We start from the raw sequence: 13,472 nt of genomic DNA, 5'->3' as shown, positions 1-13,472 counted from the left end.
CAAATGTGTACAGCAGAAAGTAAACACGTTACCGGAATGGGGCAAATTTTACTCCCATATCTGATACTCCTAAAGGTAACTTCTTTAAACGTAAGCAAATGGTTTCTGAAAACGACAAAAGCTAAAACAAACTGGAATTGACCGACCTGCTTGTGGTCTAGACGTCATGTGGATTTCAGACAAAGAAGGTTTATGTAAACACGAGCTCACTGAAAACTGTATTGTGAATTCATGTATCCCAAAAACTAATTTCAATCCTCAAAAGGCCGCTAAGACCCAACCACCCTGACAATGCACCCGATTAGATAACTGTGGCGACACAAGGATTTGTTGAGACTCCAGAAGTCCCTCAATGGGCCCTCTCTCCTCCTGTTTGCTCACCCTGACCAGACTACAGGTTTAGAGGGACGCTGGGAACCTTGTGTTCCTGTCACCCTCCCACCTAACCACCCCATATAACCTGACAGACCCCTTCTTCACCCCTTCACCGCGCCACCCGTCCCTCGACATAGCCACGCGGCTCCCCCGTCACCACAGAGAGCAAACACCACGTCGAGCTGGGACAGTAAGGGTGCATTGTGGGTAGACTGGAGCCACAGAAAGAGCAGAGGGGGTCAGTGACCAGAGTGATGGGGGACGAATATAGACTCTTTGTAAGAAGTTCATTCATGTGTGAAGGGCAGCAGCACTTTTTTAGGAATTTATTCTCATTTACATAAATTAAAAACAACATACTTTTTTTGGGGTGAATTTCTTTTTTCCATCAACGTGAACGCTTTTCATCTATTCTGCTGCAGCGCTGCAAAGACAAGCTGAACTCTCTGGCTATATCTGTGATGAACCTGTGGCCGAAAGTCCGCCTCAGAGTCACGGAGGGCTGGGACGAGGACGGCCATCACTCCGAGGAGTCGCTGCACTACGAGGGCCGGGCAGTGGACATCACCACCTCAGACCGGGACAGGAACAAGTACGCAATGCTGGCGCGGCTGGCTGTGGAAGCCGGGTTCGACTGGGTCTACTACGAGTCCAAAGCTCACATCCACTGCAGCGTCAAGTCAGGTAAGCTCCAAAAGACTGAGCAGGTGGGACCTTTACAAGGTGAAAGGTGTTTTCGGGATCTTAGCACAGGGACCCCCAAACGTTTTCTTGTGAGGGCCACTTAACTATTTGTGGGGCCAGGGTCGGGTTTTAGGTTAACAGAAAAAATCTAACAATCACAGCTAAGATGTAAACATTTACGGTTTTCCAGAAAGCAACTCATAGCAAAATTTTAATCAATTAGTTTCTGTAATCTACAGAGAAAAAAATAATACTGTGAATGCTTTAAGCTGAATGTGGCCGCTGAAGATCATAGTTCTAATAGCGGAAGATGCTGAAATTAATGACTAAAAATACTGAAGCTAATAGCTGAAAATGCTGAAGCTGATAGCTAGCTAAAATATTAACGAAATGCCAAATTATCCTAAAAAACTGAACAAAATTCTAAATTAGCCAAAGCACTAAGCATAAGGCTAAAATAGTAGCTAAACTCAAAACTAGCCTAAAAACTGAAAAAAGTCTGAATTAGCCAAAACAGCTAGCATGTAGCTCAAATATTAGCGAAATGCCAAATTAGCTTAAAAAACTGTAAAAAAATTCGAAATTAGCCAAAATAGTAAGCATAAGGCTAAAATAGTAGCTAAACTCAAAATTAGCCTAAAAACTGAAAAAAGTCTGAATTAGCCAAAACAGCTAGCGTGTAGCTCAAATATTAGCGAAATGCCAAATTAGCTTAAAAAACTGAAAAAAAATTCGAAATTAGCCAAAATAGTAAGCATAAGGCTAAAATAGTAGCTAAACTCAAAATTAGCCTAAAAACTGAAAAAGCCGGAATTAGCCAAAACGGCTAATATAAAGCTAAAATAGTAGCTAAGCTCCAAATTTGCCTAAAAAACTGAAAAAGTCTAAATTAGCCATAACAGTAAGTATAAGGCTAAAATAGTAGCCAAACTCCTAACTAGCCTAAAAACTGAAAAAGCCTAAATTAGCCAAAACAGCTTGCATGTAGCAGAAATATAATCTAAATGCCAAATTAGCCTAAAAAACTGGTAAAATGTCCAATTTAGCAAAAACAGCTAACATAAAGCTAAAATATTTGCTAAGCTCCAAATTAGCCTAAAAACTGAAAAAATACTTAATTAGCTAAAACAGTGAGCATAAGGCTACAATAGCGGCTAACTTAGCCTAAAAAACTGGAAAAAGCCTAAATTAGCCAAAACAGCTAGCACGTAGCAGAAATAAAAGCTAAATACCAAATTAGCTTAAAAAAGTGGTAAAATGTGCAAATTTGCCAAAACTGCTAGCATAAAGCTAAAATATTAGCTAAGATCCAAATTAGCCTAAAAAACAAACAAAAAAAAATCCTAAATTAGCCAAGACAGCTAGCCTTTTGCTAAAATATTAGCTAAACCACAAAATAGCCCAGAAATCCTTAGTAATTGCCAAGAGCTGAATAATTCTAACACCCCCATCCTGGCTACCCTTCACTGGCTGCCTGTGAATTTTATAATTCATTTTAAAATTCTTTTATTTGTTTTTAAATCTTTAAACAACTGTGCACCGCCGTACCTCTCTGAGCTTCTCTGTCCCTACACCCCGACCCGGAGCCTCAGGTTTGCTGATCAGCTTCTCCTGGAAGTACCGAGGTCCAAGAGGAAGCTCAGGGGGGAACGAGCATTTTCAATCTGTGCACCGAAGCTGTGGAACGCTTTACCACTGAGCATTCGGCAGGCGTCCTCACTGTCCATTTTTAAAACACTTCTTAAAACCCATTTTTACCGCCAGGCTTTTGACACTGTATGAAACTCTGTTCTGCTGGTGTGTTTTATTATTTATTGTTTTATCTTTGTTTTTAATCTGGTGTTTTTATGTATTTTATGTAACTTATTTCTATTTTTATCTGTTTTTAACTTTTTAGCCGTGATTTTATTGTTCTTTGAACTTTTAATGTGCGGCGCCTTGTTTGACTGAGGTCATTTTAAGGCGCCATATAAATTTAATAAACTTAAACTTAAACTTAATTAAAATAGAATGAGCTAAATAATGACCAAAAATGCTAGCAAAGCTGCTGAATATTCCTAACAATAACAGTAACATTTATAAGTGAAATCTGAAACCAAAGCAAATAGTATTAAAAGTGAAATACACGAGTAACTGTTTTTTATGTTGAGTTTTAATGACATTTTTTTTGATAGACAAAGACTGATTTTTATGGAAGCTAGAAAAGATAAAAACTTAAAATGAATCAGGAAGAACTTTTTGAGATCAATAAAATGATATTTTTTTAGTCAAAAGAATTGTTAATTGGCGTCATCTAAAAGATTAACAACTAATCTTATAATGTCACCTGTGAACTTATGAAAATATTTTTTTAAGTATCATTATTATTACAAATATAGAAATTTATGAAGAATCTTTAGACAAATCGTTTCCAACCACTTGTAATTGTTTAAAAAGCTGTAAAAGATAAAAACCCTAAAGAAACATGTTCTAAAATACAAACAATTCATCAACTAAGGAATGAGAGCTCTGAAATAATGTAAGTGGCAATGAAGCCATTTTAAGATAAAAAAATGCAGGTTAATGATTGTAATGCGCTCAAAGCATGAGGTTAGAAAAAGATTCCTTCCTCCTGCTGCAATGACTTCTTCTGCTTAATCTTTAACCATCAGGAGCATCTTTTCATGAATGATTTATGATCTGAACTATTCGGTGGCTCACTCCTTTAAATTCTTATTGTGGGGGAGGATCTTTGCCATTTCCTTCGAGTTCAGTGAACTATTCAGCTTCAGTGAACAAGTAAACGCCATTTAGGCAAAAAATTGGCTATTTTTTCCTATTTAAAAAAATTATCAGTAATTAAGGAGATAATGGTAAAAACAGAGTTGATCAGCAGCAATATTTAGTCCTTGTTTCAGTTCTGCATCACAATCAAAAGTTTCCTCCTTTTCCGTTATGTCTCTGTCTTTATCACTTTCTTTTAACTTTGGCTTTAGCGGAAGATTCCATTAACGTTTTCTAACTGTTCTGTATTTGCTCAACAAACCTCTCCAAGTCAACATGTGACACCCAGCTCTGTCAAACCTTCTCCTCACCCCTCTTTTCATGTTCTGATTGTTTCATAACCCTTCAAGATAACTGCTTCGTTGGTTTGTGTCACTGTAAGCCTGTCCTTGTGGATGCGGGTGAAAAATAGGTATACTTGTACTCGGTACATGAAATACTATAATGTCATAGTTCACTCGGTGAGCCTGTAGAGGGAAAATGTCCTTGCATCTTTTTTTTCCTATGGGCATGCTGCGGGTGACAGGTCATAGCTAACACTTTTACACAACATGTAAGGTTGAAGTAGGTGAGACGCAGGTGTGTCTTATTCTAATTTCTTGCAAACTTTCTTGGCTCTTAGAAAGTAAGTCAGTGAAGGGTTTATTTTATTAAATGAAGACTTTTTGTACTTTTATACAAATATTAACACATTGATTAATACATTTTGCCTAAATGAACCCACTTATTGAATCCTAAGGAGCCAGTTGGAACCAGTTAGGGGTGCCTCAAGGACCTAATCAGTATTTCTCCACTGAAAAACAAAGCTAGATTTCCTTGAGCAGAAGGACAGGGACACAAGACAGTTCTTTTGTGAAGACGACCATTTAAGGTATTGAGGTCCATTGGGAGCTTCTCATGTCTTGCCAGACATTGGCCTGAAGCCACATGGGGAGACACACCCCTGGGGATAAATCTGTGGGGCCCATTTTACTGGATATTGTCTGTCATGGTGACGATCCAGAGTACTCTGTAATAGAGGTGTAGGGGGAAATCATTTCAGTGATATATCGCAATATTTCATTTGACAATACTTGTATGGTTTTAAAATGCTGACAAGACGATATTTCATCAATTATTTGTGAGTGTCCTTTAGCATCTTACTTAATAAACCCCCGACCACTAGTTGGCAGCACAGCACACTTTGAACAGTTCTACACCGCACCTTAACAACAAGATCTCACGAGAAGCAGCTTGTGTTCAATTTTCAGTCTCCTAGGTTCAGACAGCCTTGTGGTTTTTGTTGTTATGAGACATGTACTACTTAGTAAGACTTATTTGGTTTTCAAAGTCATAGTCTTTAAAAGAAATTGGAAAATTGTTCTGGTACAGTTTTGGGATATGTTGCGATTTGTAGTGTATCGTGATACGTGTATCGCGATACGTATCGTATCGCCAGATTCTCACCATTGCACACCCCTATTCTGTACAACTTTGATCCAACTTTTAGAAAAGACTAAATTCCAATTGAGTTTTTTTTGTCACTTTCCTCCTCATTGACAAACACGCAGAGGTTAGGAGGGGCTACTTCCCAACAGTCAAAGGGAAGTCTTTGTGGGCATTCTACAGGCGTCCTACTAGCACTTATGTACTATATGCGCCTTACTCACAACTTACTAACTACTAGAGTGTGGCATGCCCTATGATGGCATCTCCAATCATCTTTTGAAGTATTTCCAAAGCATTCTCAATTATCTTTTAATCATTATGCCGTTTTTTAAGGCAATATCCAAAAAAACCTGCGTTGTTTTCTAGGACATAGTTTCTGCAGAGGAGCCGGAGTTCATTAGAACTTCCCCTCTGGGTTGTAGGCGGGACTGTAAGCCCATATGTACTACTTACCCACTTCCTTTCATCCGTTTCCCGCTAGCTTACAACCTCAAGCTACTATTATTAGAGCAACAAAAATGGTCAGCAATATTGGGAACTGCAAGACACACCTGCGCACCCCTTACCCCTGATTTTGAGTTTGGGTCAAAATCGACCCATTTTCAAACTTGAAAATGAAGTTGATTTTGACCAGAACACAAAAAAAGGGTTAAGATGTCGCTCCTTTCTACGACCCTCGACTGACCTTCAAACCCCCCAAAAAGGCAGCACCTGTAGAGGTCAACCCTACAACAGTATAGGACTTACACTATGTCTGAATTCTAAAAAATCTACTAAAAAACTATAAATTGTGGAACTATATGCCCTGGATTTTAAAGTCCCATTAGTTGTCACGTACCGCAGTGAGTGAAATTTGTTCTCTGCATTTGACCCATCCCCAGTGGGAGTGGTGAGCTGCAGACATAGTTGCGATGGGGAACCATTTATTGGTTTAACCCCCCAATCCAAACCTTTATTGCTGAGTGCAAGCAAGGAGACACCAGGTCCCATTTTTAGTCTTTGGTATGACTCGGCCGGGATTTGAACACACCACCTTCCAGTCTCTGGGTGGACACTCTACCACAAGATCACTGAGCTGGTAATTCGTACATGATTCTTTTCTTTCGTTTTTCTAAATATGGATATGACGTCACGGATTTCATGAAGTCAAAATCGAATCCATTTCACGACGTGTATTTATGACTCCACTGTGTTCTGGTGATGAAAATGTGGACAATTTATTCAAATATTACATTTAAACAAGTTTTTTGTTCAAAATTGTTCAACCGGAATGCATTATGGTCTATATTTGCTAATATAGTGAGCATAGATGCATGGTAGTTTTTCGCAAAGACTTCAGGGAAATTTCTGGTGCACTCGATTTTGGAATTAGTAGATTTGGACAGTATATAGTGAGTAGGGGGGAAATCGGACAAGTCTTTACTGGTCAAAGCCCTTTGAAACCTTGAAAAACAGCAAATTAGGTGCTACAGGGTGGGCGGGGCTTTTTTGTTTGTTAGCACTTTGACGATTATTGCCGTTGTTGAGTCATTAAATCACTTTGCAAGTTGTAGGATGTCGAATCGTTGGTGAGAAACTTATGTGGTTTGTTCTTTCTGAGGATGTTGCTTCAGATATGAATTCAAACCAACTATGAACCACTATGATTTAGCAACTGTTTCCTGTCATTTTAACCATCAGAAGAAGGAGAGGGGGTATTAACGCCTTGGTCTTATGATAATCATAAATGATTGAATTGCAGGAAGTTGGTATAAAGCTTTTTATAAAATTAATCGCATTTAGAAGATTTACCAGATGTTTATGATCCAAGTTAGACCTCAAACCGTCTGAAAACAAAAATGAATTAATTGGCAAAATAATAGGTATAGACATTGAAGGGATCCTTGTTGGCTGCCACAGATTTATATAAAAATATAATTCAGTCAGTACACTGTGTGCCAAGTTTCTTATCCATAATTTCTTTTCTCACCACTGGACATTTTTAGACACCATGTTGAGAAAAGATTCAGCTGAGATGAAAGGTAACACAAATGTGTTGTAAATGCAGACGTGCTGAGAGTCTTATCGTTTTGTTAAAATGCATCTGAGTTAAGTCATCTATTAAAAAATATTTATTTTTTATTTTTTGAGTGAGTGGTAACACAGATCTCCCTTTTTTCTTTCTCCCTTTCCTTGCTTCATCTGTTTCCCTTCTTCTCTTCTTCCCTCCCAGATCGGGTTGCGAGGGCCCAGTCCTTGACTTGATCAGAGGGGCAACCATTCAAGTTGGTATTTCTTTTTGTTTTTGCATTTTTTTTATTAAACAAAATTATTTTCCTTTCATGGTTTTTTGTATAAAGTCCTACCAGTTTAAAAGCAGATCTGAGCTTCACTCTGAGTGACTCCAGGGTGAAATGGTCACAAGGTGGCAGCACAGCACTGAACAAGATGCAGGAAAACTGGAACTGTGGAGATAATCTGTAAAGGTTCTTTAAAAAAAAAATCAACATTTTAAAAGGTTAAAACAAAGTTATAATGAATTATCAGGGTTTGATTTCACATTGAGACTAGCTGAAATTATTAGATTAGATTTTGCTGAAAAAAATGCTTTTCTTTGTCTGCTGCTCACTTTTTTGCAGATATAAAACTAATTTGGAAGCGCAGGAACTTTCCATTTTCAAAATATTAATAAAAGAAATAGATAGACTTTCTAGATCATCAACCTACATGATAAATTCACTGTTTTAATTTTTTCTTGTTTAGTTTTTCAAAATCTGACATTTTTATTTATTTATTTGCTTTATTTATTTTTTTGCTAAAATTTGGAGATTAGCAGCCTTTTTTGTACTTCTGTATGTACAAAAAATATTTTCACAATTATCAGAACTAATGACTTCATGTTTCTTTAATAGGAGACAATGAAAACTTAAAATACACAGAAAAAAAGAATCAGCTGCTTTTTTAAATTTTGAGCAAAAGTTGTATCAAAATACGATATTAAACTCAATATATATTTTTTCAAACGTGTCAAATGATGTGGCCTTTGGGCTTGGGAGGCCTGAATACCATCTCTTGGGGGGGTGGTTGGGGATGGGTGTTTCAGATAAAATTGGGGGTCAATTTGGGAGCTGTCCGTGAATTGCCCTTACAAGGTAAATTATTGGGGGAGGGGATTTATTTGCAATGCACCTTGTGGGCTGGGCTACTTGGCGGTAGTTTCTTCCTTTGTGGTAATCGATCAGCTCCGTTCCCTTGATTTTGGTGGGACATGAAGGGCCCTTTGGTGGGAGGGCACTTGGTCATCACTTCAAACAGGAGGTGTCCTCACAATGTTCTACATACCAATTTTAACTACACCTTTTGATACACACACTTCCCACACTGACAGAGTCGGCTTTGGCTTGGCGGTCCTCCCTCCACGTGAGGAGGGGGATCCCTGAGATCTCTGACTATGTCTAGTCACTCTTCATTCTTGACAAGGATCCCCTTCTTGGAAAGGAGGACTTTGCCCTTACCTCCCCAATGGGTGGGGTGGTGATGGCCTGAACTGTAATGTGTTTTTTGGGGGGGCATGGTTCATGTCTTGTGTGGGCTCTCAGGTGGACTGAACCATGTGTATGGTGGGGGGACTGGTCTTTGGTTGGGTTGTCCTCTCCACACTCCTGTGCCCTGCTACTGTTTGTTGTTAGGGGGTCCAGAGGTCTCCAGTTTTGGTGACTGGTGTTGGGTTGGCTTCTGTTTGGGGGCTCTGTATGGAGATGACCAGGTGTCCCCCCCCCCTCTCTCTTTTATTTCATCTTTTATCATCGTCCACAAGAGGACACCAACAAATAACTGATCACAGATATTTGTATGGGAGCAAGAATGATACAGGTGCTTGTTTCTATGCATTACGTTTGTGTATGTGAACTGATCTGTATCTATAATATTTGATTGTGTGAATGAGTGTCTGTAGACACGCCCACAACCTTTGGTAAACATCAACATTTCAAAATAATATTGATAAACGTCTAACAGTTTGTTAGCTCTTTTGGTAATCTTACGCCCTCCTTTTTCTTTAATCATCCTCCAACTTCTTCAACCCCTTTTCCCTTACCTTGAACCCTTGCCACCCATCTCTACTACCCCCAGCTCTCTGTTCCATAAAGAAATTCACACAAATGTGATATCAATAAAGTTGAGCCTCAAGTACAAAAGGGGTTTATACAAATATACACCTCGTGTGTCTGAAACTACACAACCAACCCCATTGTAACAGTATTATAGGTCGAACACAAGAGGCAAAACAAAACCTGTCAAATGATTATAAGACAAAAGTCAAACAACAAAATAATAATAATAATAATAAATCTAGTAAGATCAAAGACATGAAAGTCATATAATGGCTGACGATGAGTTTTGGGAAAAGTAGACACAGAACAATAATAACATTTAGATCAGAGTATTGCAATCATTGTCATCGTTATGTATGTGTAGATTCATAGTAATTACTAATACAACACTTATTTTGTGGTGTTGTCAATATAAACACTCAACTGAGCAGAAATCTTGTTTGATTTTTATCTAGATATTAATATTGTAGACATTGGGGCGAATGTAGAGACTTTCTGTTGAGACATTCACTCCTAGAAATGTAATTTCATGCACTATTTATTTAGAAGTAAACTATTAGTCCTCAGAGGAGAACCAGAATGTGTGTTAAGGCTATTGACTGTATATGAGAATTCAACACATTCTTATTCACAAGTCGTCACATATTGGCGTTTGGTTAAGGACCCTCCGCTTCACTTCTTGACGTTTTGGGTGTCCCCGACTCGTTGTTTTTTGACGTGTTGGCTTTTTCCAATTAAATCAGAGCTCCCCAACCAAGGCCGCAAACCAGCTGTCTACTGGACGTAGACCCCACATGTACCCTAACCAGGTACCAGGCGCATACTGGTACCAAGCGCGGTACTGCAGTACCGGGCGCGGACCGGTTGGGAATAAGAATGTGTTGGAGAATTAGACTGAGTGACCCCTCCCCCATATCGTCCCAAACAGGAAGTACTTTCTAGAGACTTCTATAGAGAAATAAACAGCTATTTTTTTTTTTTTTTATGATCTTTTCTTTTCAATCGTAAGTTATTCAAGTTATAAACTTTTAAGTATTGGGGGTGTGGTCTTCCATCCAGCTCACTTCTAATTGGTGTGAGTGGTTGCCATAGTAACAATGACTCATACCGACTTGAACCAAACACTTACGATTTCTGATCCAAACATGTCCATATTGGAGAAAAAAAAATAGCTGCCAATGAAATTGACGTCATTTGGTTTAGGTAGGAAGTAAGCCGTTTTTTATGGGTGACATCACACTCACTCTGTCCAGTTTTCATATACAGTCAAATTCTTGGACTGAAGTGTCTGAGCATCTTTCCTCAGAGAAATGTCAGTTTATTTGTAAAAAAAAAAAAAATATGCACAAGTTTTTTTTTTAAATTATGGCAAAAAAGCCATGATGTCATAAGTACTTTATGAATAATTCAGTAAGCAGAGCTGTAAATGTCAACGTCTAACTAATAAAAGAAGATGTTGGATTATTAAAAATTTCTTGATCTTTTTTTTGTTTTTGTCCATCTTTAGACCACTCAGTGGCGGCTAAGTCTGGAGGCTGTTTCCCGGGCGACGCCTCTGTGACCTTGGAGAGTGGCGCTCAGAAGCCCATCAGGGACCTGCAGCCCGGCGAACGGGTCTTGACGTCATCGAGCAGCGACGGCGGCGGGGAGCTGGCGTTCAGTGAGGTCCTGACCTTCCTGGACCGCGACCCCGACGCCCACGGACTCTTCTACACCCTGCAGACGGAAGCAGGGCCGCAGCTGTCGCTCACCGCCGCCCACCTCCTTTTCGCCTCGGAGGGAAACTGCTCAGAGGGGGCGGCGCCGGCCCCCGGCGCCCTCAAAACTGTGTACGCCAGCAACGTCCAGCCGGGGCAGTGCGTGCTGGTGTCAGGGGGGCGATCGGGGCGTCTGTCTCGGGTCAACCGGGTCAGCGTTGCCGTAAAAAGGGGCGTTTTCGCCCCACTGACCCGGCAGGGCACGGTGGTGGTGGATGGGGTGTTGGCGTCCTGCTACGCGGCGGTGAACCAGCACCTGCTGGCCCACCGCTCCTTCTCCCCCCTGCGGCTGATGCACAGCTGGACTGGGAGCACTGGGCGCCACGGCGACGGAATGCACTGGTACGCACAGCTTTTGTACTGGCTGGGGAGGAAGCTGCTGAGCTCGGGGGAGCTCCACCCTTTGGGCGTGGCTCAGGAGAACAGGTGAACCCTTCCACAAGAACAGGAACTTTCGGTGACGAAAACCTCAAAAATAAATTGACTTTGAGCACAAAGTGACTTCAGAACTCAAAAGTTTAGAGCAGATTTTGAAGGTTTGAAGGAAATGTACAGCTGACCGTCGTATTACCACGAGCTGCTTTTGTTTGTCTGTTTTATACATGTTTGTTTGCTATTTATCTGACTTCCTTTATTTATTATAAATTAACCAAATCTTCTTTATCAGCAATATTAGTAAAACTACGACTAAATATGTCTTCTCTGAGCAGGTTAACACTGTGTTAGGGCCATTTTCTTGATTTATTTATGAGTTTGTATCTCCTTAAAAACAAATTTTCTGCCCTAAACAAACAAAATAAGTTCAACAATTGAAAGACATTTTCATATATAAAAATGGTTCTTAAAACTTCCAATGGGATCATCTTTTGATTTATTTTAAAAGCGTTTCCAGTGGTCTTTTAATTATTATTCTGCCGTTTTTTTTTATTATTTTTTTTTTTATTTTTTTTAGCTAAAATCCAAAATGAAGACGTTCATGGATCTACTTGTCAGAATTGAGCTGAGCATTGAGGTTGTGGCCACAGATATTCAAACAAAGACACTCGGAAACACATGTGTCATTTTAATTTTCTTTATATATGTCTTCCATCTTCAGAAAAATGACGCAAAAACATGAAAACACTTTTTTCAGAGTGTTAAGGCTCTTTATCTTAAGAATGAATACATTTTATTACAGACTTAAGGCCCTAATAACAAGACTACAAATAGAAACATTAATTCATACATAAAAAGTACAATAGATATACATATAAAAACGTTAAGAACAAATTCTAAGAGTTTTTTTTGGCTTTAAAGGCAAAGTTTCTGCCCTAAACATTGACCTTAAAAAGCCAAAACAGTTTGAACAAATTTCTTCTGGGAATTTACACTTTATTTGATCTTATTGTTTGTTTGTTTGTTTGTTTGTTCATTTTGTGGAGCTGTAATCAACAGCGTCCAGAAATGAATAAATAATAATTTAAAAATAAAAACATAAAAACTAGGGTTTTCCATTGACAAGAGTTTGGTGATACAATATGCATTCCGATATATGTCTCACAATACGATATATATCCCAATATGAGTATCGCGATACGATTCGTATCACGATATATCTCAAGACTGTACCAGAACAATTTTGCGTTTTTTTTTTTTTTTTTTTTTTTAAGAGTATGACTTAGAAAAGTCATTTTTTTTAATTGATCACAATATTAAGCAATGCAACTGTATCTCAGAAACAAGTTGCTTTTACCCAAAAATTCGGGCTGCCTTTATTTTGGTAAATTAAGAAATAATAATTTTTAATGGGAACAAGTCAAAATTGTCTGATTTCCACAACAAAAGTATAAGAAAAAATATGTATTGAAGGCTCAGTGTGCTGCCAACTTGTGGTTGTGGGGTTTAGGCGGAAAACAAAAGTAAGATGCTAAGGATGGTCATAAATAATGAATCGTCTTGTCAATATTTTAAATCAATACAAGTATCGCCAAATTAAATATCATGATATATCACCAAATTCATTTTTCCCTACAATCCTAATAAAAATAGAGGGCAAACTTGACCCCGTGGATTCTCCAGGGTTAAATGTCAATTTTTTGAACTAAAATCTCAAACTTTACACAATATTTAAGGTTTTACACTGAAATAACAAGGGAAAGTTCAAATTTAGGATCTCCTCCAGAACATTTTCAGTTCATTGTAATTGGTTTTTTTAAATGTTCAACTTCCTGCTTTAGAAGAAATACTAGATTGTATTAAAGTTGTTTACAGAAAAATAATAGTTTAAGAGAGTTATCGTTGGGAAGAGGAGACATTCATTACATAGATATATATTTTTGAAAATAAATTCTGTGGAAATGGAGTTGTGTGTTTTGTTGCTTTTTTGATCCAAAGT

The 13,472-nt window shown here is 38.6% G+C and overlaps 1 protein-coding gene across 1 annotated transcript in view; it reads left to right on the top strand.

Moving 5' to 3' along the window:
• LOC112156801 (Indian hedgehog signaling molecule) overlaps nucleotides 1-13,439 on the top strand; it is a 16,871-nt gene extending 3,432 nt beyond the window's left edge. The window contains exons 2-3 of the mRNA XM_024289171.2: nucleotides 798-1,059; nucleotides 10,849-13,439. Coding sequence (XP_024144939.1) covers nucleotides 798-1,059; nucleotides 10,849-11,528 — 942 coding nt within the window. The 3' untranslated portion in view covers nucleotides 11,529-13,439. The remainder of the gene's footprint in view (nucleotides 1-797; nucleotides 1,060-10,848) is intronic.
• The last annotated feature ends 33 nt before the right edge of the window (nucleotides 13,440-13,472 follow it).

The sequence above is a fragment of the Oryzias melastigma genome, linkage group LG2 (genome assembly GCF_002922805.2).
Source record: "Oryzias melastigma strain HK-1 linkage group LG2, ASM292280v2, whole genome shotgun sequence".
Taxonomy (NCBI): domain Eukaryota; kingdom Metazoa; phylum Chordata; class Actinopteri; order Beloniformes; family Adrianichthyidae; genus Oryzias; species Oryzias melastigma.
This window is presented reverse-complemented; position numbering and strand designations above follow the sequence as displayed.